The 25,702-nt window shown below is 38.9% G+C and overlaps 1 protein-coding gene across 3 annotated transcripts in view; it reads right to left on the bottom strand.

Moving 5' to 3' along the window:
• Positions 1-5,755: 5,755 nt before the first annotated feature.
• The window catches only part of TMEM200A (transmembrane protein 200A), a 56,529-nt gene continuing 36,582 nt past the window's right edge, over positions 5,756-25,702 (bottom strand). For all 3 annotated transcript variants that reach the window (XM_065056935.1, XM_065056933.1, XM_065056934.1), the window contains exon 2: positions 5,756-8,916. In XM_065056935.1, coding sequence (XP_064913007.1) covers positions 7,425-8,900 — 1,476 coding nt within the window. In that variant the 5' untranslated portion in view covers positions 8,901-8,916 and the 3' untranslated portion in view covers positions 5,756-7,424. The remainder of the gene's footprint in view (positions 8,917-25,702) is intronic.

The following is a 25,702-nucleotide window of genomic DNA, read 5'->3' as shown; positions in this document are numbered from 1 at the left end:
CAGGAGGATATTCAGGTAAACAATTTTGCAGGTTATAGCTGAGTTGAGCTTTCTGGATGCCTAGAAATGCTCCATCCTCCTTATCATAGCACTCAACCTGGATGATCTTCAGTAGCTGCAGAGAATCTATCAGCTTCAGTAGACCGAACTTCCCCTTTCAAGAAAGCCAGTACCAGGGCTCAGGTTGGTGGAAAAGGAATTGTGTTTTTTGCACTGTTGAAATTCATCATTCAAAGTAGATTAGGGAGTGGGAATCCATCCCGTATGTTGGCAGACAACTTTTAGTCATTTTACACCGATCATGAGACCAGAGAATAAAGCATCACTCTAAAGGGGTGTAGGTGCAACTCTAAACATCAGAGAGTTCTGAATGATTTCCAGAAATGTCCTACCGGCAAAAGGAAAATGCAGAGTAAAATGAAGTATTAAGGAAAGGTATTAAAACTTTGCAAAACTGCGTATAGGTAACAGTGAGATAATATCAATCTTACAAGAAAGACAACACTAATTTAAAAAGTCAGTGGACAAGAAAGAAGGTCTATTTTCTTCCTTGGTAGAATAACGAGGACTGTTTTCTGTGGCAATAAGCAAGAGTCCTCCATTTCAGTGTTAGTTATAAGGCATACAGATTTAGAAAGCACAGTTTAAAGTGAACCTAATGTCCATTTTATTAATTTCTAACCCCTCCTAATCTGTTGTATTCACCTGACTCCCCTACACAAGAACCAAAGGGTACTGCCATTTAATTAAGTTATACGTCTAATCCTCTTCTGAGCCCCCATGAAGAGATAATAAAGAACCCTTTTTTTTTTTTTTCCCTGGGGGTAATCCAATATGCTCACATCATATATCAGAGTGCTTCCTGCCTGTTAAAATGATAATGAATTCTCTACAGGTTCAAGACGAGTTTAACTATATTATACCCTCTGTGTGATGATAGTATTTGATGTTCTCCATGTTCTTCATTCATATATTTTTGTTTGCATTCATTGAGACCCTTGAAAAACTAGTGACTGCAATAAGACAGTAAATACAACAAATCTGAGCAACATTCAAGGTGGAATAGAACTTGCCTATGATTATTTCTGAAAAATGCTAAGAAATGCACCCTGGAAATGTTATGACTATACTAAGGAAACTACACAGGTTAATAGTGAAAATATTCTGTTAAATCTATTCCATTAAGTCCACACAACAGTGTTACACTCTCATCTTAGATACTCAGTTTTGGCTCACTGTTTCCAGAATTATTTTGCACAGATATTTAAGACAGACAAGATAAGTAGCTAGAAGGCACAGGAATAGTTTTCCCTGTGATGACTGAATTAAACAGCAGAACTATATTGATCATTGCTAACCAAGTTAAATATTGTCTTTACCTTGAATTTTTACCTTTGCCTTGTAGATGACTTAATTTCCCAGAAAAAAAATGACTGTGAGCAAACGGTGATTGTGACAACTGAGCAGAAATATCCATAGACAGAAGATCCAACAGATGTCTACTGCAAACAATTGCTGTAGCAAGTACCAACTGCCTTTTGTTAAGCACCGCATGTGCTGCAGACAAGATGCTTCTAGAAACTCAAGTGCTCATCCAATTAAGGCTAAACAAAAAGGATAAACTACAGTGGGTCTTCAAGATAAGTGTTGATTTCAGTTGAACAAATTTTGATAATTTCAGAAGAAAAGTTTTTATTGAAACCAGTCAGACAAGAAGGCTGGTGATTTGACTCCCAGGTAAGGCAGAGGGGTTTTTTAAACCAAGACCACACAGACGTGTACCCTGATTGTAGGAACTTCTGGAGACAATTCAAGACCAGGCTGGATTAATGACAGCCTCACCAAAATGACACCAAAAAACCACCACAAGCAAGGAAATACAGTGGGGAAACATACGTAATGGAGCAGACAATGAGTGTGTGAACATGCTACAATGCACAAAGTGTTACATCCAGCTACCCTGTACCCCAATTTAACATTAAACAAACCCCCAAAACCACTGAAAGAGGCAGGTTCATTCCAGATTAAGCCTACATACAAAGTGAATACTTTGCCTCATTCTTCAGCTAGATTAATTATATTAGAAAAAAGTGAAAGGCAAGGAGACTAATAGCAAAAAAAAAAATGATGTGGGAATGGGAGTGTCGAAAGGAGACAGAGAATTGTAGAAAATTGAAGAAAGTGTGAAAATTGAAGCTGTGTAAATCCTCACCTGTGAGAAAGCGTAATGCAAGCCCTGGATGCTCTTACGGTGTGGGGGCGCATGATCTCTATCACACTAGTCTGCAAAAGCTGGCACATGAAAGACATCGTAGGTAAGAATTTCCATACATCTACTGATCCGACAGAGAGAGGGAAGGCAATGTGCATTAAATAATAGTAATCTTTTTAACTCTATTTATGAAATGCCCGAAAAAAGGAAAGAAGGAGTTATCTGTCCACTCTCATGCCTGCTAATATGATCCAGGTAGTATGGAACACTTCAGAAAAAAAAAATCAAGGAACAAAAGACAAGAATGAAAATGGGAAATAGGGTAAGATGCTGAGTAGATGCGCTGAAGACAGATTGTAACACGCTAAACTGATATCTCTTTTTGAAGTAATAATTTTCTAGACAAAATATGCAGTGGATCTCATCTGCTTTGGTTCAGCAATGCATTTGGTACAGTAGCACATCTGAAATTATTAGAAAAGCTGGATAAGAGAATTAGGAGAAATACTGTGCTCAGTATGAACCATCAAATGAGGAGGTGACAAGTTGTGCTGGTAGGGGATGTATAAGGTTTCAGGGAGGTCATTAATGGAGTTTTTCAAGGACATGACATGGAACTAATCTTATCAAATAGCATTTATTAATGAATTTAAGAATAAGGTACATTTGTGCTAATGCAATTCTCAGAAGTCACTAAGGATGTGGCTAAACCAGCAGATTTTTCCAGGTTGATAGTGTTCCTTTGAAACAGATCTCTGAGTTGGCCTCAGGTACCATACTTCAGTTCTTGTCAAAGAGCAATCTCATAGCACACATTGGACTCCTTTCAGAGGGAAAAAAACCCAGGGGGAAATGTCCTCCAGGAGCATAAAACACATTCCAGTTGCCAATGGATGTTCAATCCAACAGTCCCAGGCAGGCTCCAGTTTGACGTAAACTCCTGAAATGCATCTGGTACGAACAGTGGGTCCTCAACACCAAGCACAGACCTAGAGTGGGTAAGCATTATCAATACGGAAGATATCAGAAGGAAAACTGAATTGTCTTTTAATTAGATGGAATTAAATGGAATTTAATATTGAAATTGAAAAAATATGTAATTAGAGACCAAACCAAATACAATATTGCCTACAATGTAGGAACCTATTCTGAGAACAAAAAGATCTAAGTGCTACACCTGTTGTACAGTGAGTCTGTACTCTGAGCAGCCACAGTGGTGAAATTATTTAAAAATACAAAACTCACCCTCTCAGAAATATCTATATATTTACTTTCCTAGTTAATTTTTCTAATAGGAGAGCAGTTGTCTATTGCAATTAAATTAAAGGGCTGATAAGAATTTCAGACTGATAAGAGAAATATATTTATTGGCAAGTCATAATTAAGCTACAGGATTTTGCAAAAACAATATTAGTAAACTGAAGGGCTTAGTGGGATTCAGAAATAAATTAGATGTTTCTCTCACTGTTATCCTGAATAATTACACTAGCTGGCATAAAAACAGATAAGGGACAACAATGATTTTATGATTCTTTCTATAGACAATTCACAGTGATGACTGTAAATTACTCTTCTCTAAAGCTTTATCGATTTGAATTAGAACCAAGACAACAGATTAGACATAGTGCTTTTCATTTAATACAGTGGGTTCTTATATTTCAATTTCAACAAACTATTCTAAAACAAAAGTATTTTAACTATCAAATTTCCATTCTTTAGAAGACTCGGGGTTGTACTTCTGTCAACTGTCATTCAGATAAGTCATATCATTAAAAACTGGGCTTTACTGAATGCATAAAATACTCCAGGCTAATTTGAAATACTGAGTCCTAGAGTACGAAACAACTCAAAATTGCCATACATAGAATATTGATGAAAGGGTTCATAAATGTGACCTGAAAGCTAAACATGTGATAACTACAATCAATTTGCTTCTGATTTTAATTTTAAAAGGTTTAAAAAGAGGGCATGAACTTACCCTTGTGTAGTTAAATCACACTAATTGAAGTGTTCCTATTCTACTTGTTCATCATAAAGTCACAATTGGTAGGAAAATTAACAAAAAGGAAGGTAGTGCTGGGACGATGAAGGAAGAAGTTCCCAGAAAGGGTCAGAAAAAGGCTCATAGAAATAATTTAAGAATGTACAACTAAAGCAATCCAGGAACTCTACAAGCTGCCTGAAAAGCTTTTCAGAGAGAAAACTGCTGCTGTAGATTAAAACTGTTTCCCAGTTTTTACTCAGCAGAAACTCAAGGACTAGTAATAGTGTGTTTTAAGGATAAGCAAAATCAGTTCTAGGTCTGGGAAAGGCACTCTGACATGGTTGCAGAGAATTATTTAACTGTCTGATATGAGATGACAGACATAGATGCCAACCTCCATAACTGGCAGCCTCACCAATTCTGCTCAGTTAAAACATTAAATTTCACTTTCTTTCAAAACCAGAGAGGTAATGCCAGCTTGCCTTTCCATCCTTTACACAGCTCAGGCATCAGAGCAGCCATCGGGGTGGGTAATGCCATGTCAAAGTCCTTTTTCAGCTGAGAAAACCTGTGACAACACCTTCCCATCCATGAAAGCACAGGCCACGGAGCAGCTGGAGCATTTGCCAGTCCCTCTGGCTGAGCCCTGCGCTGCTCTGCGAGGAGGGGTTCGGTTCGCTGGCTCGCAGGAAGAGCAAACTGTGCTCCCAGGGAAGTGGTTAAAATACCAACCTGGCTCGAATCCAGTCCCTGTTTCAAGGATTTTATTCAGCGACTGTTTCAAAATACAGAAGCCAACCTGGAAGAGACAATGTAACTCAGCATTTCGCTCTGTCCCTGCAGTTACACCCTTTGTTTCCTGATGAAACTTGCCCAATAAATGAGCAGTGAAACAGCCTTGGGTAGGGTGGAGGGACAGATCATAACATCAGTCTAACCCATTGGTAGTGATTAAGATGCTTACCTGAGAGGTAGCAAATGTATTTTTTTTAATAGTTGTAGGCAGAAGAAGGACCAAACTCATTGACTGCACAATCTAAACTCTTTCTTTTTGGAGTTATTACATACAAAGGATGCAGTATCAAAACATTTCTTCTGGCTAGATATAAGGTTTAGCTTCTTGCTCCATGAGAAGCCTTGTGGTGTACACTTAAAAAAGGACCACTATTCCCATATATGATGGTACCCAAAAAACAGTCTTTTAAGCTACGATTTAAGGTAGCTATTAAAGGAAATAGAAGCCTTCATCATTCATGTCTTTAACAGGTGTTCTCCACTTTTATAAGAATACTTACCACCAAACTAAAAAGAACAGGATGTTCTTTTTACACAAAATTTCCTTACAGCAAAAGTACTTTGAATATATTTCACATTACGTGAAAAAAATACTCAGGCTTTGCACACGTAGAGATGCCACTGAAATCAATTAGTCATAGCCAAATATCTTGTGGCAGGCTAATATATTAAGCACAATGCTATATACAATATTATGATACCAAATTATACTCTGATATGCAAGATTTGAGATCATAGAGGAAAAAGAGGTCTTACAATGGATGTATATAGATAGACGTTTTATTTTATTTCAAAAAATAGCAAATGTCTTAAGAACACAAACCAGAAAGTTATTAAAAGCTTCATAGCAAAATATTTAGCCAACTCTGTTACAATATATAGGCTTGAGGTTCTAACAGTTAACACCATGCCTCAATTCACTGAGCAAGTACTGCTCTGGACACATAAACATTGCGCAGTTGAAATATGGAGCTGAATGTTAAAAAAAAAGAGGGTATTTTTATCTTTGATCTTTCATAATCAAAGTAATTGAAGAACAATGACACTTTAACAGGTTTGATTCTTTTTGGGAAAAGCCGTTAAAATAATTCCTGAGTATTTAGGATAAGTGAATGCATCAAAAATGACCAATTAAGGCCAACATCCGGTTAGGTGAGCCTTGCAGCTTGACGTGACACTCTCCAGCATGGCTGTGTCATGGCAGAATCGCACCCTAAATACCTTCATGAAATACATAAAAACTTTCTGGTGTGCACATTCAAATTCTCATTTTCTTTAGCGATACAACTGTCAACTGTGAAGCTTGCTTTGCTGAGAAAAACATTGGTTTAAATGTCACTTCCTTTTGCAAAATCTTGTAATGCAAATTGCCACAGCTAAGCCTCCAGTGAATCATCACACCAATAATTATTTGAAATATAGAAATAAAAATTTAGGCAGCGGGCTTTCATACTATGTTGGTATACATATTGAATTGTATGCTTTGTATCAGTATTTTGAACACAGAGACCTGTTTATTTAGCATCTTGTTATTGTAATGAGAGGCAATATATTCATTATTCTCTTCAGATGCATGTCACAATATCATCTTACTATACACCATGTTTCTAAAATCCTGTTGGCATTCAGCAGGTTCCTATGATTATAATTTAATCTGTATATTTTTTTTTTAAAACTGCTGCCAATCAAAGTGGTTGAGAGAACCCTTCCCAGAAGAATTTTCAGATTTCTCACTTTATATGTTTACCCAGAACTACAGGATTAAATTACAATGGATGTAGAAAGATTATTGTATAAAGCATAGTTAATAATTCACAACACTGGTATTCAACTTGACCAATTACAATGAATTCACAAAAATGGTTTCAATTATACCCACTCTTTTCTATCCACTCACCCCAATATGCAAACAAGTTTCTCACAATGACAATGGCAAGCCTGCGGTTACCGAGATGTACCGTATGTGATTGAAAACACCTAGGATAAAGGCCTGGATTTGATAATTCCAGTATGTGCTCCTGATCACTTCCCATTCTAGACCGCAAGCACTGTTTTTAGAGTCTTACAGTCATTAAATAAACATACCTAACAGGTAAATGGAGCTTTTTTCCTAATGCAGGCTTCTGGAGTCAAATTGATAAAAAGTAACATGCTTATATAGAACAAAAATAATGACGTGGGAAAAATTGCAATCAGTCGTACCAAAACTCTGTGAGCAATGACAATGTACAGTATTGCAGCTGTATGCTACTAAGACAAAAAACTCTTGGCATTACAAAGATGAAGTTCTCTGTTCACAACAAGCCAATTTTAATGGGTTATTAAGCATTTGGTTAAAAACAGGCTTGTACCAGTCTCGCTGAAGAAGAAACACTTGTCAAAATGTTCTTTTAAAAAATACTGTATGACATCTTCTAAATTGCAATTTAAAGATTAAAATCTTGTTTCGGAAGTTCCTCGCTTCAGGTTGTTACTCAAAAACTCATCATGTTCAAAACTCAAATTATTATGAGATCTTGATATCATAAGAAGCTTCTCCTTATTAGTAAAGTCTTTCTTGACTGCTGCCTGTGGCACAAGTAACCTGTCCATTGGGTCCTCTTTGTTTTCTAGTTTCATGTACCCCTTACTGTTGCTTCGATCCAGTCTGGGCCAGCTGGGGTGTTTCCTTTGTTCCGCTTGGACAGTGAGCGTAGATGGACCTCTGTCCAAGTCCAGGGACTTTGAGTGTGAAGACAGAAGATGCAAAGATGTGTTGGACCCAAACTGCTTCCTGGCAGCACCAGGGGATAAAAGCTTCCCCGTGCTTGGTCCAAGAGTCATAGAAAACTTGAACTGATCAGATGGCGTGTCCACAAATGAATTGTGTCGTGGTAGCATGGTAGCGGCTGGTCTGTAGGATTCATTCGTGTCTGTTAGTGGAATGGCCAGAGAATCCATCGACAGATTTCTAGAGCGACTCCTAGTGATCTCTGAGTCCTCAGTTATGTTGTCTATACTGGGCTCATCAATAACACAGTTATTCAGTTTAATTACTGGCAGTGTGAAAGCACTAATGGAAGATGACACAATGGATTTTGTTTCACACTTTATAGAGCTAGTGTTTTTGTCATCTGAAGCCTTGCTGGAGTGAGGGTAAAGTCCAAAGCCTGAACTAGATTGCTCAGTCAGCAGAGGTGGCAGGAGACTACCAGCAGTCCTGTCTTCATTTAGAGTAACCTCATCTTCTTCAGCAGAACTATCCATTCTAAAATTGCTTTTGAGGCCAGAGAAAGGTGCCACGGTGTTTGCAGCCAGCCGTGATGCACAAGAGCTCCCGCTGTGCCTGAGTTCTCCTTCTCCCAACAAGCCAGTGAAGGCACCACTCAGCTGCTTTTGTTCCTTGATCCTCAGGGTGTGGATGTCTATTACAGTGGAGTAGATGTCTCTCATGTGTATTATTTTTGTCTCCTTGTCACGGTTTTCATGCAGAATGGCATTTGCGCAAATAAAAATGAAGATTCCAATGCCCATAGTAAAAGGGCCCAGCATTTTCATCTTATCTGAGTGCATGTGCTGTTCAAAGAAGCGAAGCAAAATACTTCCTTGGCTTCTCAAGACTTGGGTTTCATTTACAGACAGGTTATCTTCAGGTCCTAAAAGCTGTTCCTTTTGGGGCCAGTATCCAAGGATGGCCATTGCAATTCCCAAGAATGCGATAAGCACTCCCAAAACAAGGAAGAATCCCGATGGAGAATAGAGCCGGATTTTGCCCCTGACAATTACTACATCTGCCCTGGGCCGGCGTCTAACTGGCTTCTTCTCCTCAGAAGTTGGTGCTGCGGCAAGATTTATATGTTGCTGAGATCTGGCAGAGTCTTGCCTTTTTAAGGCAGCCAGTCCTGTTATGACTCCTCCGGTTGCTATCATAATTCTATATGGTGTCCTGGAAGAAAAAAAAGCAGAAATATTAAGGCAAGCAAAGGTTCTGTCTGCAAATACAAATAACACTTTGTTAATCTGTAGATATTTCTTGATAATCAGACTATTCATGACTTTATAAAAACTACTATATCTTAATCCAGTTATGACATAGTAGCAGTTTTAAGATTCACATGGCATCTTAAAAAAACTTTCCAGAAGTCTTTTATCACTGTAAATATAGGTAATAAATCTTTCATCAGTGATACAGACAGTAGCAGAAAGCTAGTGCTCTTAGTGGTGAAATATCAGGATTAAAGATTAAAATATTCAAAAGTCTTAACAGATGATTTATCTCTGGACTGGTCTGCAGGAAAATCAATAATATATTATTACCTTGTATGTGTTTTGGATCATTTTAGCACTTTAGCTAGCAGTTCTTTTAAAAACTTCTACGACACACAATGACTATGAATACAGATCATTCTACATATCCTTTTTAAGAGCTCTTTCCTCACAGATTTCAGCTTATACTAATACATATTTATTCCATCATTGAAAGAAGCTTTTATTAAGCCCATTCAGATCATCTGAGTCTCAACTACAGAATCATTCTGTCTTTCCTAATAAAGCTGATCCTCTTCTATGCATATCTAGATCTTTTCTTCCCCCTTGATGGTTCCTCACAGACTACAAATCAAGCAGCTCAGTTTTGTTTACCAGATAGGAAATCTTCATAAATTTCAAGTTCATCAATTCAAAGCCTTACCATTATATGAGGAAATTCTTTTCATTTTAAACTTACTTTGGTACTTGGCTGTACCAGCATGGGTTTAAAATAGAAAATCATGTTTGATAGTTTTTTATGAGTAACAAGTGGAACAACACAGTTCAGCATAATTGGATTTTATTTTACAAGACATCTTATAATCAGACTCAGTAAGAGTTTCTGGGCTTAATTAATGAATATTAGAATGAATACTAGATAATATTATAGAGTAAAATTAAGACAGTATATGCCAGGTATGAAAAAATTATGTTCTCTTTGGTGGCCTTACTAGGCTCAGAGATAATGAAAGGCTGGCAGTCTGTTGCAGAGGAAAAGGCTCCATGTCAAAGCTGGGGGTGGTTTAACAAGGAGACAAAGCTGAAGTCGGACTGGGTGAATAATGCAAGACGCTGAAAATCAGAGGAAAACAAACTGATGACTGCTTGTAATTTACAGGCAGTAATTTTCGTCAGAGCTCTTAAAATATTGATGTTTTTAAAAAAATCTCACCAGTGCTCCCCTAGGGAAAAGAGAAGATCAGATCCATCACAGTATGAGAAACAGACACTCTGTATTTGGACACTATCATAGTTTTCCAACACTGCAAGTGGGTGTCACATCCAAAATGTCTCCAACCCACCAACCCACCAATTATGAACTTGATTATTAAATTAAGAAGGAATTTGACAGAGGTGGCCAAGTGGAAGGACTAATCCAGGAAAAAAAAATGTACCCAGTGTTCATTATTATCTGTTCAGCAGCAATTCAGACGACAGACAGAAAGTGCAGCAACCTGAACTCCCTCCCTATACCATCATTGCTAAAGAACAGAGCACATCTTCTCCTTCTGTGAGAAACCTTTTCTTCATGAAGGAAAGACCCAAAAAAAGGCCTAGGGTGCTACGTATACAGCACTTTCTGAATTTCTGAAAGAGAAATTCATAGTATTACTCCAAAAAATCTCAGAAATTTCACTTTTAGTGTCAGGTTTCATGGTTCTAATTTCTCTGGAAATTCTCACCCTTTGTATTTCACTTCCATTTTTATGTTAGCTGGGCAATTTAAATAATTCAATGCCAATTAATTTCTTGGATGCTTCATGAAAAGCTACTTTTTAAAAAATGTAACAATTTAAAAATCCCCCAAAGAAAATTATTTGACATTGACAGTCCTTAAAAACTGAAACAAAACTTTCTCATATGCCTATTTGTTTAAGGGTTTCTGCCAAAACAAAAGATCATTATTCTGTAAAACAATGATTTGAAGCTCTAGACAGAAATAAATAGGACTTATCCACTATAAAAGCTGTGGTATTTTGTCATGACTCAGTCTACTCACATGGTTCACATCTGCTTGCTAAATATTTTAAGCATCCCCCTAGCAAGAGCTCCTCTCTAACTCTGAAAAGTATGGCCAATGAAAACATCTTGGGGGGTCTTGCCATAGAAAGTTCTCACTTGCAAATTTTGCAAAAATTGCAGGAAAATCACATCTCAATTTCATTATTAATTGGGTTCTCGGTAACTTGAAGGACAGACAGAAACTGAGATTTCTTAAAGTGAAAATGAGAGAGAAAGTGAGATCTCTCAAGCTGCCTGGCTGGTTTCCTCCCAGCATTTCAGGGGAACACGCTGTTCCCCTGTCCACTTTACCCGCAGCAGAACTTGAGCACAGGGGAGAGAAAGTCTGGCAGCAACAAGATGCAAATATATTTTATACACAGAGAGGGTTTCTTTCCTATTTCTTGAGTGCACATCTATATTATTAAATCTTTCAGGGAAAAAAAAAGTCACAACCCAGTTTCTAAATAATAATTTGCAATCAGTCACAGTGTTGGTAAGGCTTATAAGCTACTTAACATTAACAGCTGAATTTTGATGTCTTCTACATCTAACAAAATCAATGGTATTAGCAGACATATTGGTATGCGATCATGCTGACAGTTTTTCAGAAACCAATTATAATGAAGGGTATATTAAGAGGGAAACATTTTTTTTTAAATATTATATTTAGAATAAAGTGACATTGTAGATACATTTGATTTATTCTGCAAATCTGCACAGTTTCACCATGTAACAGCCATAATGAGTGCCAGTGACAAATGCTGTTTCTCTTATTTAATTTAGTACAGTGATCACATTTAGTTTTAACCTGAAGCCTGAATTCAAACTTTTCAACAAGCAAACAGAAAACTTTGACCAAAAGGTAAGTAAATATTATACTAAGAGCTCAGACCACATCTCTTTGGTAGCACTGTGAATGACACAGGCTGGCTCTAAAATGAATTGAATAATGGTAAAGTGGATGTGGAATACAGAACCAAAAGAAAGGGATGGGCCTGTAATTAATTTTATAAAACACAACCCTCTTGCTGATACAAAAGTGCCACAGGATCAAGCTCCTTTCGAAGAACAAATGTTGAGTGACTCTCTAATGTTGTAGCTGCTTCGTTTGTGTCATCTTCAGCGAGAATGTCAGGTCCAAAGGCTTGGACAGCTTAGGGCTTTAGTCTTGAAAGAAGCAGTGGCCCAGATTTACCTCTACATTTCACTTTGCTTTGCATTGTGCTGTTGTTACAGAGTGGCCCTGACACCAGCCCTGTCTGCCACTCAAAGATCACCCAAGAAAACCCTGTCCTGACAGAGATCCTGTGAAGCAGCTCCTGCTCACTCTCACTCTTGCTCTCTCTGCTCTTTTTGCACAGAGGAGAATGACCCAGGCTCTTGATGCTTCTGTTCTAACCTCTTCAATGGCCATTAGCAAGATATTCTTTGACTTTTCATCCAGGCTGTAGGCTAAGCCCAGTCCCCTGCATCTGGCATGGTTTCTAGAAGATGCCTTAGAAAACCCCAGCAGCAAAGGGAGTAACAGGTTGTTATGTTCCCCCTTAGCATGAAGAAAGGATGGATTCCTCAGCAGATACTACTGGTAGTTATCTCAGGTCACTGTACCCTCAGTAGGGCTTGCAGAGAGCCATGAGGCAAGAACACAAAAATGGAGATGAAGGGAAAGACCTGGGTAACACCTACGAAAGTATGGGTGGATAAGGAGACACAGGAGGGGATGCAGCCCATCTAAGAAGAGAACACTAGAGCCAGAGGAATCAATTCATGCAGGAAAGGTTTGCAGACATAATGCAAAATCTGTAATGATAAAAGAAGCATCAGCTTGGGATGTTGAGTGACATTTGCTTCTTTCTTACATTACCCTGGCTACCCAAGCCAGAGAGACTGGAAGGGATTCTCCTTTATTACCTTTCCATATGGGGAAAGGTTGCTCAGATGCTCAAGGAAAAGCTGTCATAAAGGAAACTTCAGAAAAAGGGTAAAAACTGCTTTCATAAACCAGTTTGTTGTAACCACTAGACTTGCACTTGCGAAGCAAAGAATGAAGTATTTTCCTAGCCAAGTCAGGAGGTCAGACAATTCAAATCAACACAGGAATGGTAGATTCACTCAGTGATACAAAGGTAAGGCATAAGTAAATTACCATAGACAAACTGTAATTTAGCACAGGTGGATGAGGATCCTGCTCTTCTACCAGCTCTTCAGGCTGTCACTGATGATCAGACGAACACGGTGCATTTATGCTGCTAGCGTTACCCATGGCTGACTGTGCCAGCCCAGAGGAAGGCAGGAGGCAGGTGACCTGGGGACTCGCTGGAGAAGCTGCAGAGCACAGAGCGACCTGAACAGCCTGGACACCTCCCCAGGGAGGGACAGCAGGTAAGAGAGTTGACTCAGAGCCCTCCTGAAGAGAGGAACTGTCTACACAAGTAATACCGGTTATCCTTTGGAAGCTAAGCAAATGACAAAAATGGGTGAGATAGGATTTGATGGGATTTAAGCCCAGTTGACTCACTGATTGATTATCCCAGGTATAAGAGATGTGTCAACTGCAAGAACGTATTACAGATTTCACATTTCTGTTTTAACAGCAGCTGAGGCAAAGAGCTGCTATTTAGACAATGGCTCTAATGCTGGGCAGCCTAGGAAAGCCTGAAAGATGTGTGTGCAAGAGCACAGATTCAACGGAAGGAACTGAATACAGATTCAAAGGAATGAACTGAATTCATAGCATTTTCTAGTGGCCGCAACTAACTTCTCCTGGTTCCATGAACTATAAACTATTTATTTATCTCTTTTACCTAAGAGGCCACCACCTTAATACCCCTTTTTTCTTCCTAATGACTAGCATTACCTTAACCGTACTGCTGTCAACTAACTTTTTTTCAGAGATGGTCTAACTTTTTAAAATCTAATTAATGTCTCAGCAATTTTTCTCAACCTGTAGTAAGCTTTAAAGCTTGGAGTTTCTATTTTAAGTACCTGAAAGCTTATCTATTTTTTTCAATTATTTTGTTACATAAAAATTACTGCTACTACCTACAACTTAGTCTTTTGAATACATACGTAGTCATTTGAATTATACTGAGATCTTACACTTAATTTTAAATACATGCTAGCAGCAAAGACAGGAAGCGAACTAAAGAATACTAGAATTGTATTTTGTTAATATGTGTTATTGAAGATATATTTCAGTGTCCCTTATAACTTAAAATCTTTGTTGTCTGCTTATTTCTTCTTTTTCCTCTCATTTCTTGTTTGGAAAATGACTGAAACTTAATTACATGAAATTACCAGAACTGTACATGCTATTTCCCTGTAGTTTAACTTTACGTAAAACTGTCTGAAAAGTACAGCACTTGTGTTTCAGCAAAGAATTAAATATCACTGCAGTAAAAAGTAGTGTGTGACAGAACCTGATTTCTATTACCATAGCGTTTCCTATCTTACTGTTTCAGCTAATTAGGAAATTTATTTCCCATTAGTACTTCATTCGTTATTATTTAAGTGATTTAATTCCAGACTTTAACAAGAGGACAAATTCTAACATCAAGGAGTTTCTTTTACCTTTGATAAACCTCGAGTCCTAGAAACGAAGGAGGTATGTGAGAGACTGTTTACTTGTTAAATATTTCTCATAATCAAGAGTGCAAATTATAAAGTAAGAAGAGAACTCAAAAAATAACTGAGTAAAAAGTCGATAATAAGCTGTATTTAACACATCAAAACTTTTCTCTTGATGTACAATATATACATATCAATATGTTCACTGTGCATGGAGGTTGTCATCTGGTAGAATCTGTTCTACTCCAAAGGTAAAAATAGGTAACTTTATAGGTCCAAAGCAATAATCATTCTGGTAGAGACAATATAGCAAAGGCAAAACAGAGGGTAGTTCCACAAAAAGCATAAAAAAATCATCTCAAATTACATTTTTATCTAGCAGTTTAACAAGCAGCTTCTTCTAAGTGCCCAGCACACCAATGGGACTACTTTATGATGCATCTCTCGCCTTATATCCATTCCTCAAAAAATTAGCTGACTGAACAGATTAAAAAAGAAAGAAAGAAAGCAAACGACATCTTTTATATTCATGATTATGGGGTATTTTAAGTGTACTTTAATTGATAATAGGTGAGAAGAAAGCATATGAAATGTGGTATTAAAAATCTTTATAACTTCAGCTAGGATTTTAAAGTCATGTTAGCAAAAGCCAAGGATAGGAAATTGCACGCCTATTTAAAACATTAAAGCTTTGAAATTTCCAGCTGAAACAAACTCTTTTGGTTCAAATTCCCTTTAATGGTGCCTCTTTTAGGTTGTAAAGGGATAAGCTTAGAGCCCAATCATGTCCTTTTAACCTCCTGCTTGCCAGTCTGATTATGGAAGCAGGCCAAACCATGCAAGCAGTTTGACAGCATAAAAAGGAAAAGGCAAACTGCACATGGGTCAGGCAATGCGAGAGCACCAGGGTGGCAGCAGCAGGCGGAAGGTCCATTGCAGAGATTAAAATCTGAGCTTCTCTGGATATTGGTACACCATGCAGCCTTAGCGAATGGTCTATATTTGCACTACAATAGTACTATGTTAAACAGTAAAATCTTTTCACTCATAAATGGAAAATAAAAGCTTGGTATTAAGGACACATCAAAATCTTCTGGGAAATTTGAGGTCTGATCATGATCCATTAATTTAAAAAATCCAGATCTGGTAGCGGTTTTCAAACCTGTGGTTCAAGCAAGACCACAGGGGTCCAGCAGTTACCTCCACAGAATCTATGAAAGACAAATAGGAATGGCACATCAGAACTTTCTGTATACATATTTCTAAATATTTTTTTTTTTTTTTTTACAGCTTTAAGGAACCCAGGGAGTCCACAAATTGTGAAGGACAGAAAATCATTGATTTGCAAGGCATCTAGAGGATGGACTGAGCACATGCTGGGAACAAAAGCTCATTGTTTTACCATAAGTTGGATACTGAAACAAACTAAGAAGGGAAAATGTTGTTTTAAAAAACAAATCCAGGCTTTAATGAGAGTTATATAAATCAACAGATCCCCTTTTTTTTACATATTCCTGTAACTATACTATTCCACACTGGTTTGAAATATGTGCAAAGAGGTACCTCTACATCATACAAAGGGGCACAATTCCCTTGTGGCAAGTAGCTGAAGCTTCCTTCTTGCACTACAAGTATGGACACCCTGATGGCAAAACCAGTATTGAGTGATTATTTGCATATATATGCTATATCCACACTGAAGATATCAGATTTCCATTTGGACTTGCATTAACCCTGTTTCATTAGCAATTCCACGCCGTGGTATTCCCTGTCCTGATCTTTATGGCTGTCCACTGCCTTGTCTTAAAGCAAGACTCTCACAGCTGGGAAAATCCAAGCATGACTGTGAGCAGCCCAACTTCCTAATCTAGCCTCCCTCAAGCTGTTACATTGTCTGCATAATGACTCATTGCAAAGGTTAGAAAATTACCTCAATTCACAATCATTACAATAAAAAACTCTTTAATGCTCTACTATTATTTGGAGGGGGGAAAATAAAACCCCAATCCAAAAAGATCCCCTCAACCCAACAAACTAGTCTTATAAAATTATACTGCACTACTATTAAGCGAACCTCTCAACCGGACAAGGAGTACAACTCAGTTACAAAGATCCAACTGATCAATACCCAAACTTTCACAGCTAATCAGCCAGTGTCTGCAGTCACGCAAGTCTCATCTTCCTTTAGAAAGCACAAGGAAGTGAGCTTGGAGAGCATCATTTTATTTTTCACATGAAATTTTGGGACATACTCTCTGAGACTGCTGAGTCAGCAGGTCAGAGCCCTGGTTCACACATACAATGTGGATATGGGATCATATGACCATCGGATATTCCAGGCTAAGGGGGAGCTCAGGAGGTCTGTAGTCCAAACTCCTGCCCACAGCAGGACCAGCTGTGTGGCCAGACCAGGCTGCTCCCTGTATCCCATTTGAACCCCTCTTGTCGCAACTTGGGTCTGTTGGCTCATGTCATGTCATGTCATGTCATAAACCCATGCGGCACTGTGAAGAGCCTGGCTCTTCTTGCTCAGCTCCTTGTAGGTACTGGGGGGCTGTTGTTAGGTCCACCCAGAGCCATCTCTTCCCTGGGGCTGAACCAGCCCCACTTGCTCAGTCTGTTTGCAGGACAATAGAGCTCCAGCACCCAGCCTCCCTGGGGGCCCCATGCTGAACTTGCTCCAGTCTGTGAATGTCTTTCTCCACATTTTACTCATGTGAAATTCCTTTTTTGAAATCACCTAGGATTTTATTTGGCTCTAAACTAACTTGAAATAATGAAAGAATAACTATGAAAATTGAACTAAAAATTACATACTCAGAAATACTGATAAATGGAATTGTAAGATAAGCGAGCATGCCTGTTACCCAGATTTGGGGAATTCCATGACTGCATTCTTTTAATCACTCCAGACAAAAGTCCCTTTTGAATGCCTTCATCACTTACAGTATCTGCCATATACATTAATTATTTCAACTATTATGCCAAGGTCAAAAGGAAGGTGAACATCCAGCAATAGTGCACAAAGATGAATGTCTGAGCTGCTTATCCTCTTTGCTATTATTTCTTCTTCAGCCTGATCCTTTCAGTGGGTCATACATTGTAATTCTGTGCAAAATCAGCAACCTTCAGTATTGGCAGCGTTACACAGAGCTCATTAGCTACTCACAAAAGCACAGAACACACATCAAAGCGAGAAAGAAGGAACCTGAGAGTCCATATTTTGCTTTCAAGACACTGCTCTGACTTGGCCTAGATTTGGTCTACAAGCTTTTGCCTGGCCCAGTTGCACTCACTTTTAAATTTGTTCCTTCCTTAATTACATCTGGTGGCATGCTGCAGTAAATCAGGTGAGAGTCTGTGAGACTTCATGGATTTTACCAACATAAAACTCATGTAACATGAAGTTGGCACTAGGTCTCTTACATCTAGAACAGCTTCCCAGTCATTATAAACTACACCAAATATGTTCTCAGGCCACAAAACACCTGTCTTATGCAGCGTAATCCCACCTGTCCCGCTATCGTCATGTGTGATGTCCTGAATTCCCAGCTGTCCTGCTTCTGTAGCTGCACCAGTTAGCTCAGGTCCTGGATGATGGACTAAAGAAACACAAGCTCTCAGGCACTGAGATATTTGTGGAATGCCTACCATAATCTCTGTATCTAGTGTATTAAATTACCAATAAATTGAGAGGTGTAACTTGTTTTTAGAAGTGTGCACTGATACTGTCTTTACTTATGCACAGAAATGTTTACATCTTATGTATGGATACATCATGTCCTGTTCCAAAATATATCACAGAACTACAATAAAAAGCAAGAGGGAGCTAAAAAAAGACTGGGGAAACAAAAATGGGAAGAAGCTTTATAAGATTTGAAAAAAAGGTGTTTAAAGGGTGATTGACTAATAAGGTTTTTTCCACTTTCTTCCTAGAAGAAAAAATAGACCATGCACACAGGAAAATAAAAGCTGGATATAGTAGGCTTTACTTTTGATTTTATTTGTTTGGATTTCTCAGCTTATCTGAGTTTTTCTACTAAAAAACAGCTAGAGCTTTTTAACCTAAATTGAGTAAGGTGATAACTGTCCTTTATAACTAAAGTGACAAAATCTGTTTCTAAGCTATTTTAGCGCTTTAGCTTACACAAACAATTTTCTAGAGAAAATCAGTGCTACAAATGGAAGAAGATATCAGCTATTTAGCCAAATATTAATAATTATTTTAGACACATTTGTCCATTCACATTATTAATGTTCATATCCAGTAATCAGAAAAGATCACACAGTATCACAGTATGTTTGGGATTGGAAGGGACCTCAAAAGATCATCTAGTCCAATCCCCCTGAAGGTGAAATAAGTAGCCTATTTTAAATATTTTACGGTATGCAATCTGTCTGCTTTCAATATAAATATAAAGTAAACCTTTTTATTGAAAATAATCACTTTATCAGCACAATCTAATTTAAAATGTGTAAAGGACAGATGTGGATCTTTACGCATTTATTCTGGTTTGCTTTTTTTTCAGTTTTCATAATTTAGACATTACAAATAAAAAAGAAGGAATTTCTTTTAGAAGAAAGTGAAAACTGCAAGATCATACTACAGCCCAGTAACCCAAGAACTAAAATACAAACCACACAGAACAAATGGGAATTTTGAAGCAAGCTCACACAATGCAGAGCAGAGTATTAACCAGCTATTGACCACGAGTCATGAAACAAATTTTATAAAAGCCTCTAGAGGCTTCTGAAAGACTGAATGTGTAAAAGCACAGTAAAAGGTATGTTCTCTGTCACCTATTGCAAACATAAGGCACAACTGAACACTCCAGGGCTCAGTCTGCCACATAAATTCAGTTTCCTAGTAAAAACCAAACAGGAAACAAGGTCAGAAATAGGAAATATCTTCATTTAAAAGCACTAGGATTGCTGATACTTCAGTTCTTATGCACAAAATTTCAAATAAAACAGTAGGAGGCCCTTGGTGTAGAGGTACATAAGCACAAGCAATGCTGGAGTGCTTCGGCTGCCGTTTACACTCACATCATCTAGCTGAACTAGCAATCTGTTCCTTGATTTAGTCAGAGGCGAAATCTCCAGCATAAACACACACTTAATGTAGGCAGTGACCAGCAGTCGGGAGACCAAACAAATGTCCTTATCTGCACGACACACTCAGTTAATCAGTTAATTAGCAGGTTCTAACAGCTGTAATTTCCCGTTGTATACACATCCGGTGATTGTAAGATCAAGTAATATCAGGAAAAAAATGAAGTAAGTATTTCAAAGAAGGCTTAAATAATATGCATACTAGATATGAAATCAAATCTATTTCCTCCACAACTATGACATCTGAGCAAAGCTTTTTGTCTTACCTAGAAAACACTTCTTGTTCTATAAAATGTACAGATTCAAAGGATTAGGAGTTATCATTCTCTGTTTACCATCAGAGACTTAGGACCAAGCTTTCAAATACACTCAAATAATGCAAGAGCCTAACACTGAAAAGCACTTCGGTATCTACAATTGTGTATTTGTATTTGAAAATATCAGTGCACGACAGAGGTACAAAAAACATGTTGAGTTCCCAACATAGCAGAATTTAAGAGCCTATGGCTAACAAGTAACTGTGAAAGCCACAAATTTATCCCTGCTACCTGTCCCTTCACCCTGTGTGGCAGGATGCAAACCCCCCTCTTTCCCCCTCCCTCCTTCAGTATGGAAGGAGTAGACACATCTCCCTCTCTCTCTGCTACTTGAGGCTAACAGCTTCTTTTGTTTGGCCCCAGAGCACCCTGGCCAGGGCCTTTAGGAGAAGGGAGTGCCAAGGCGCCAGTGAGCCGCTGGGCGCCCGCGGCCAGTGTGGGGGATGTTTGGAGGCTTCAGGGGCACCCACAGCCAGGGTGGGGGTGCAGAGAAGCTTCTAGAATGCCTGCAGTCAGATCTGATCAGCCAATCTTAAAACGGGACTCTCGTCGAGACTCCGCCCATTGTCGCGGGTCTCTCGGAGCACGAGCAAGATGCTGCCGCTGAGAGCCCCCCCGGGATGGAGACTCTGCTTGCCTTGCCGCCACGGGTGTGAGTAAAACTTCTCACAGGATTGCGAGTATATTTATACTTTCCGTGCACACACACACATGTAACTTTCCATGCTCAATATGAGCACGTGTAAAATCAATCCTCGCATAATTGCGGGTGTATTTTCCTCCCGTGCTTCCACATAAGCACGTGTAACTTTCCGTGCACATTTGCACGTGTAACTTTCCGTGCTCAATACGAGCACGTGTATAAATTATTTCCTCGCACAATCGTGAGTGTATTTTCCTCCCGTGCTTCCACATAAGCACGTGTAATATTCCGTGCACATTTGCACGTGTATTAACCCAGGATTGCGAGTGTATTATAAATTTACCCTCACAGAATCGCAAGTGTACACTTTCCGTACTCACTACGAGTACTCACTACGTGTATCTCTTTAAAAATAATCCCACACAGTGTTCAGGCAAGTGTGTATTCCTCCCGGACTCAGAGACAGCTCTGGCATTGTTTTGGGTGAAGCCATGTGCATGCACTCTGTGGACCGCCTGTTGTATCAGTTGCTGCCCCTTAATAATTTTCCTCAACTGATATCCAAACCTGTATTTAAGTCACTTTTGGAGTGCTAAAACCCTGTTTCTCACTGGTTTAATAAAAGTTGTTTTGGACCCTGTTGTCCCTTAAACTAACCTCAGGGTGCCTCCATGACACCCTGGCAGAATAGTTTTAAATTAGTGGCCAACACACTTGCCTGGAAAGTGGGGCATCCTGGGTGTCAAGCACCTCCATCCTCAGGAGATTCTTTTTCTACATCATTAGAAAAGTCCATGCAAGCATCTTTGGAACATGAACAAGAATTTGGGTTCTTTGAGTGCCCCAGCCACAAGGTGAGAGTATTTATATGGCCAACAGGAACAGCTGCTTAAGGATAGCTGTGGCCCTATCACTACGCTCATCTGGTCTGTCATTGCCTTTTGAAGTCTTCTTTGAGGACTATGACCTAAGGAACACTAAGAAAACATGGGTCAGCATTAGGATGTCTTTTATACTGAAGACCTTTGTGCACGTTAACTTATCCTGCCAAGAAGTAAGACAAATCAGCCCCTCCTAAGGTCTCTGTTGCTGTAACTAGCAAGGTCACAGTATCTGGGCTGTCATGTTTAATGACAGTTCCATCATCTCTACACTAACTTTCAGTGGCTCAGTGGTACAGGTGGACTCTCAGATAGTTACAACAGAATAATTTTCATCCATAGGGCAGAAAAATCAGTATATGAGGTTTATGCTACTCTATGTTGGCAAACCAGTCAGGCCATCATTACACCATAGCTATTATTAGAACTTTAATAATGGAATGAGAATTTTCTTGGGTCTCAGGAATCCCACAAAAATAAGGAAACTGGTTAATGCGATGCTATTCCCAATATGTCAACAATAGTTTCAAAAGCTAGATACAAAAAAGGGATAGTCAAGCACTATTTTGTAGAAAGCATAGTTCAGAAATACTTTTGGTATCCCACATAGTCAACATTTTTTGCCCATTAATGGATGTCGCAGAACTAAATTATTATTAAATTAACAGTAAAACTCAACCATTTCTCCAGCTGCAGACCAGAGGGATCTAGGCAGGCATCCACATGGGGGCATCAGTAGAACCTGCCAATGTTCATATTGCTACCTAGCTTACACATCAGTAAACACAAGTTTCAAAGTACACGTAAGAGCAGCAGTTTCAAGACACAAATTAATATTTCACATGTATAAAATGATAGAAATGTCAGTATGAAGGCTTAAGATCATTTCCATTATGTAAATTATCCCTCACAAACAATTTCTTCTGTGCTTTTAATCAGCCCCACTACTGCTTGCATTTTAATAACCCCTCTGTGTTGCAACACCCAAACCTAAGGATACTGCAAACAGGAAGAACCCACAGGTAGCAAACAAACCTATAAGTAGCAAAATGCTAAGAGAAAGACTTGCTGAAATACTGTGGGTCATATTCTTGGAATAGTATCTTAAGCTTTGGTGGCAGAATTTACTTATATAGATATATGATTGGCTTAGTAAATCTCTTTTTCCTTTTACTGTGAACGATTCAACTCATGCTGTATCACTGGGTGATGAACCCAAACAATTCCTGAGTAGTACACAGAGTAAGGCCAGTTAAATAGAGCAGAACTACTTCCTACACTGCCTCCTCACTTCTGCTTGTTTCCAGGATGCCTACGTGTTGTTCACACAGGGGACATCGCATCTACTACAGAACTTTCTTTCCTGACCCTTAAAAGGTTTCCCTGGCTCACCTCAGACATCCACACTCCAGCGTGTTGCCCCACATTTCAAATATACACAGCTTTTCCATGAGACCATGGCCACTGAAAAATGGCGGTTTCTGTTACTTCATTTCGCATCTGTGAATCAGCATATGCCTTTCCTGCTGTTCTGCAGAAAACCAGCTCCACCCAATTGCTCCAGTTAGACTGAGTCCCTAATAGAGTTTGTGGAACTGTAGCCTGACAGGCCTGAGAAAAATGAGAATATTCCTCATACATGAGGAGTGATAAATGGTACTGCTAGCTAAAATGTGGTGCCCTAGTTAAAGGCCTATTAATGGATGCATTGCCAATGGCACACTGGCTTATCTAGTGTGTCATGCAATTTCAATGCCCTTCATTCATAAAGCTATACATCTGTGTTTTAGCATACTTCAGTTACTCTGTGTAATTTAAAACATTATCACAGTTGATCTGTATGATCAGGACAGATATCAACACTGGCTGATACTTTGTAACATTTCAATTTTAGCAGGAGGTGTCAGCTTTTATTAGCATGTACTGCAGGTTGCAATTTATTCACAAATGACTTGCAGTAGTTTTTTTTAGATCCTCTAGGATTCAGGGGTGTAGAAGTAGTTACATTTATACAGTCCTAAAATTACATTTGGCCCTTTGAAGGCAACCGCAAGGCTGATGTGGCCCCCGGTGAAAATGAGTTTGACAATCCTGCTCTAGGTCCTCACTAACATTGCTATTGCTACATGACCTTATGCTATCAATATTCTACCTACTCTTTTTTTAGCCTAGATATGGTCACTGTTAATCACAAAGACAAGTATTAGTTTATTTTAATGAATATCCTCCTGTCTTACACAAGCCAGCATAACATTCAGAATCAAGCAGTTTTAAGTAGGGCATGTTTAAACCAAAATGACTGAAGTTATTTGAGGCACCTTGTTAAAAACCATTGGTTGATCTGTGATGCAAATATAGACAGCATAAACAACTAATGGATTATTTCAATCAAGAAGACAGAAAATACAGAGTTCAAGTTTTTCCAGTTAGTGCAAAATTTACATTTATGTCTTATGGTTTTAGGGTCTTCTTAGCTCATCACAAAGCATTACAGGCTGGAGAGTTGGGTGGGGAATAACCTAATGAAATTTAACAAGGGCAAGTGTAGAGTCCTGCATCTGGGCAGGAACAACCCCAGGTTCCAGTATAGGTTGGGAAATTACATATTAGAGAGCAGTGTAGGGGAAAGGGACCTGGGGGTCCTGGTGGACAACAGGATGACCATGAGCCAGCACTGTGCCCTTGTGGCCAGGAAGGCCAATGGCATCCTGGGGTGTATTAGAAGGGGGGTGGCTAGTAGATCGAGAGAGGTCCTCCTTCCCCTCTACTCTGCCCTGGTGAGACCACATCTGGAATATTGTGTCCAATTCTGGGCCCCTCAGTTCAAGAAGGACAGGGAACTGCTGGAGAGGGTCCAGCATAGGGCAACAAAGATGATTAAGGGAGTGGAGCACCTCCCTTATGAAGAAAGGCTGAGGGAGCTGGGTCTCTTTAGTTTGGAGAAGAGGAGACCTTATCAATGTTTATAAATATATAAAGGGTGAGTGCCATGAGGATGGAGCCAGGCTCTTCTCGGTGGCAAACAATGATAGGACAAGGGGTAATGGGATCAAGCTGGAACACAAGAGGTTCCGCTTAAATTTGAGAAGAAACTTCTTCTCAGTGAGGGTGACAGAGCACTGGAACAGGCTGCCCAGGGAGGTTGTGGAGTCTCCTTCTCTGGAGACATTCAAAACCCACCTGGACATGTTCCTGTGTGACCTCACCTAGGTGTTCCTGCTCCAGCAGGGGGATTGGACTAGATGATCTTTTGAGGTCCCTTCCAATCCCAAACATACTGTGATACTGTGATTTGTTGGTATCAGTCAGTCCGGTATGTCTAAATCTTTAGCCCAATTTATAGATACACTGTCGAGGATAAAAGAAAGGCCAGTAAAACTCAGCAGATATGCTATGGGTTACTTTTTTGTTGTTATTGTTCTTGTAAGAAAATAACCAGTTTTATGTAAGAAAAGCAGGATGAAGAAATGGGGAGAGATAAATTGAAAATGTAGTCACAGGTTGAGCAGCAGGAAGCTGCCAGCAGTCCACCATAAAGTTTTCAGTTGAGAGTATAGGGGAAAAAGTGAAATACAATGTCATCATTTAATTATTTTTTCAGTAGAAGTTTAGCAATGTGTTACCAAGTTACTTGAAATAGATTTATTTAGACAGCTAAACAACAAGCAAAGCCAAAATTAAAATAATCCAAGCATAATTGAAGGTATTCACTAAAATTCATAGAAAATATACAGAATACTTTTTAAGAAATGTTTGGGTTTGATTCCTTTTTTCTCACAGTTGTGTTTAAAGGTCACCATTCAATGCTTGCTCATCCCAGTTGAAACAGAGCAGCAACACCTATGTAAATATGGATTAAAAGGCAAGAGACATTGAAATACAACAGGCATTACGGAACAGCTGGGATTGTCCAGTTTAGTGCAGTTAACACCAACCAGAGTGTGCCTGAAGCGTAACCAGACTCTCATTTTGCAAGAAACAATCCTAATGGGTCAGTTCTGAAGACAGGTACTAAGTTACCTCTTTCACTTCCTTGTGGAAGCCTTGAGGGCTTTGATGAAAAGCCACTTCCCAGGAAACCATGGGTAGAGTAAATGGGTGAGACAGCTGGATTAGTGTGTATATATATATACACAAGCTCAAGTTCATTATAGGACTAAAATGTGAAGAAAGTAATCA

The sequence above is a fragment of the Columba livia genome, chromosome 3 (assembly GCF_036013475.1).
Source record: "Columba livia isolate bColLiv1 breed racing homer chromosome 3, bColLiv1.pat.W.v2, whole genome shotgun sequence".
Lineage (NCBI taxonomy): Eukaryota > Metazoa > Chordata > Aves > Columbiformes > Columbidae > Columba > Columba livia.
The sequence above is the reverse complement of the archived record's forward strand: the minus strand, read 5'-3'. Positions and strand labels throughout refer to the sequence as shown.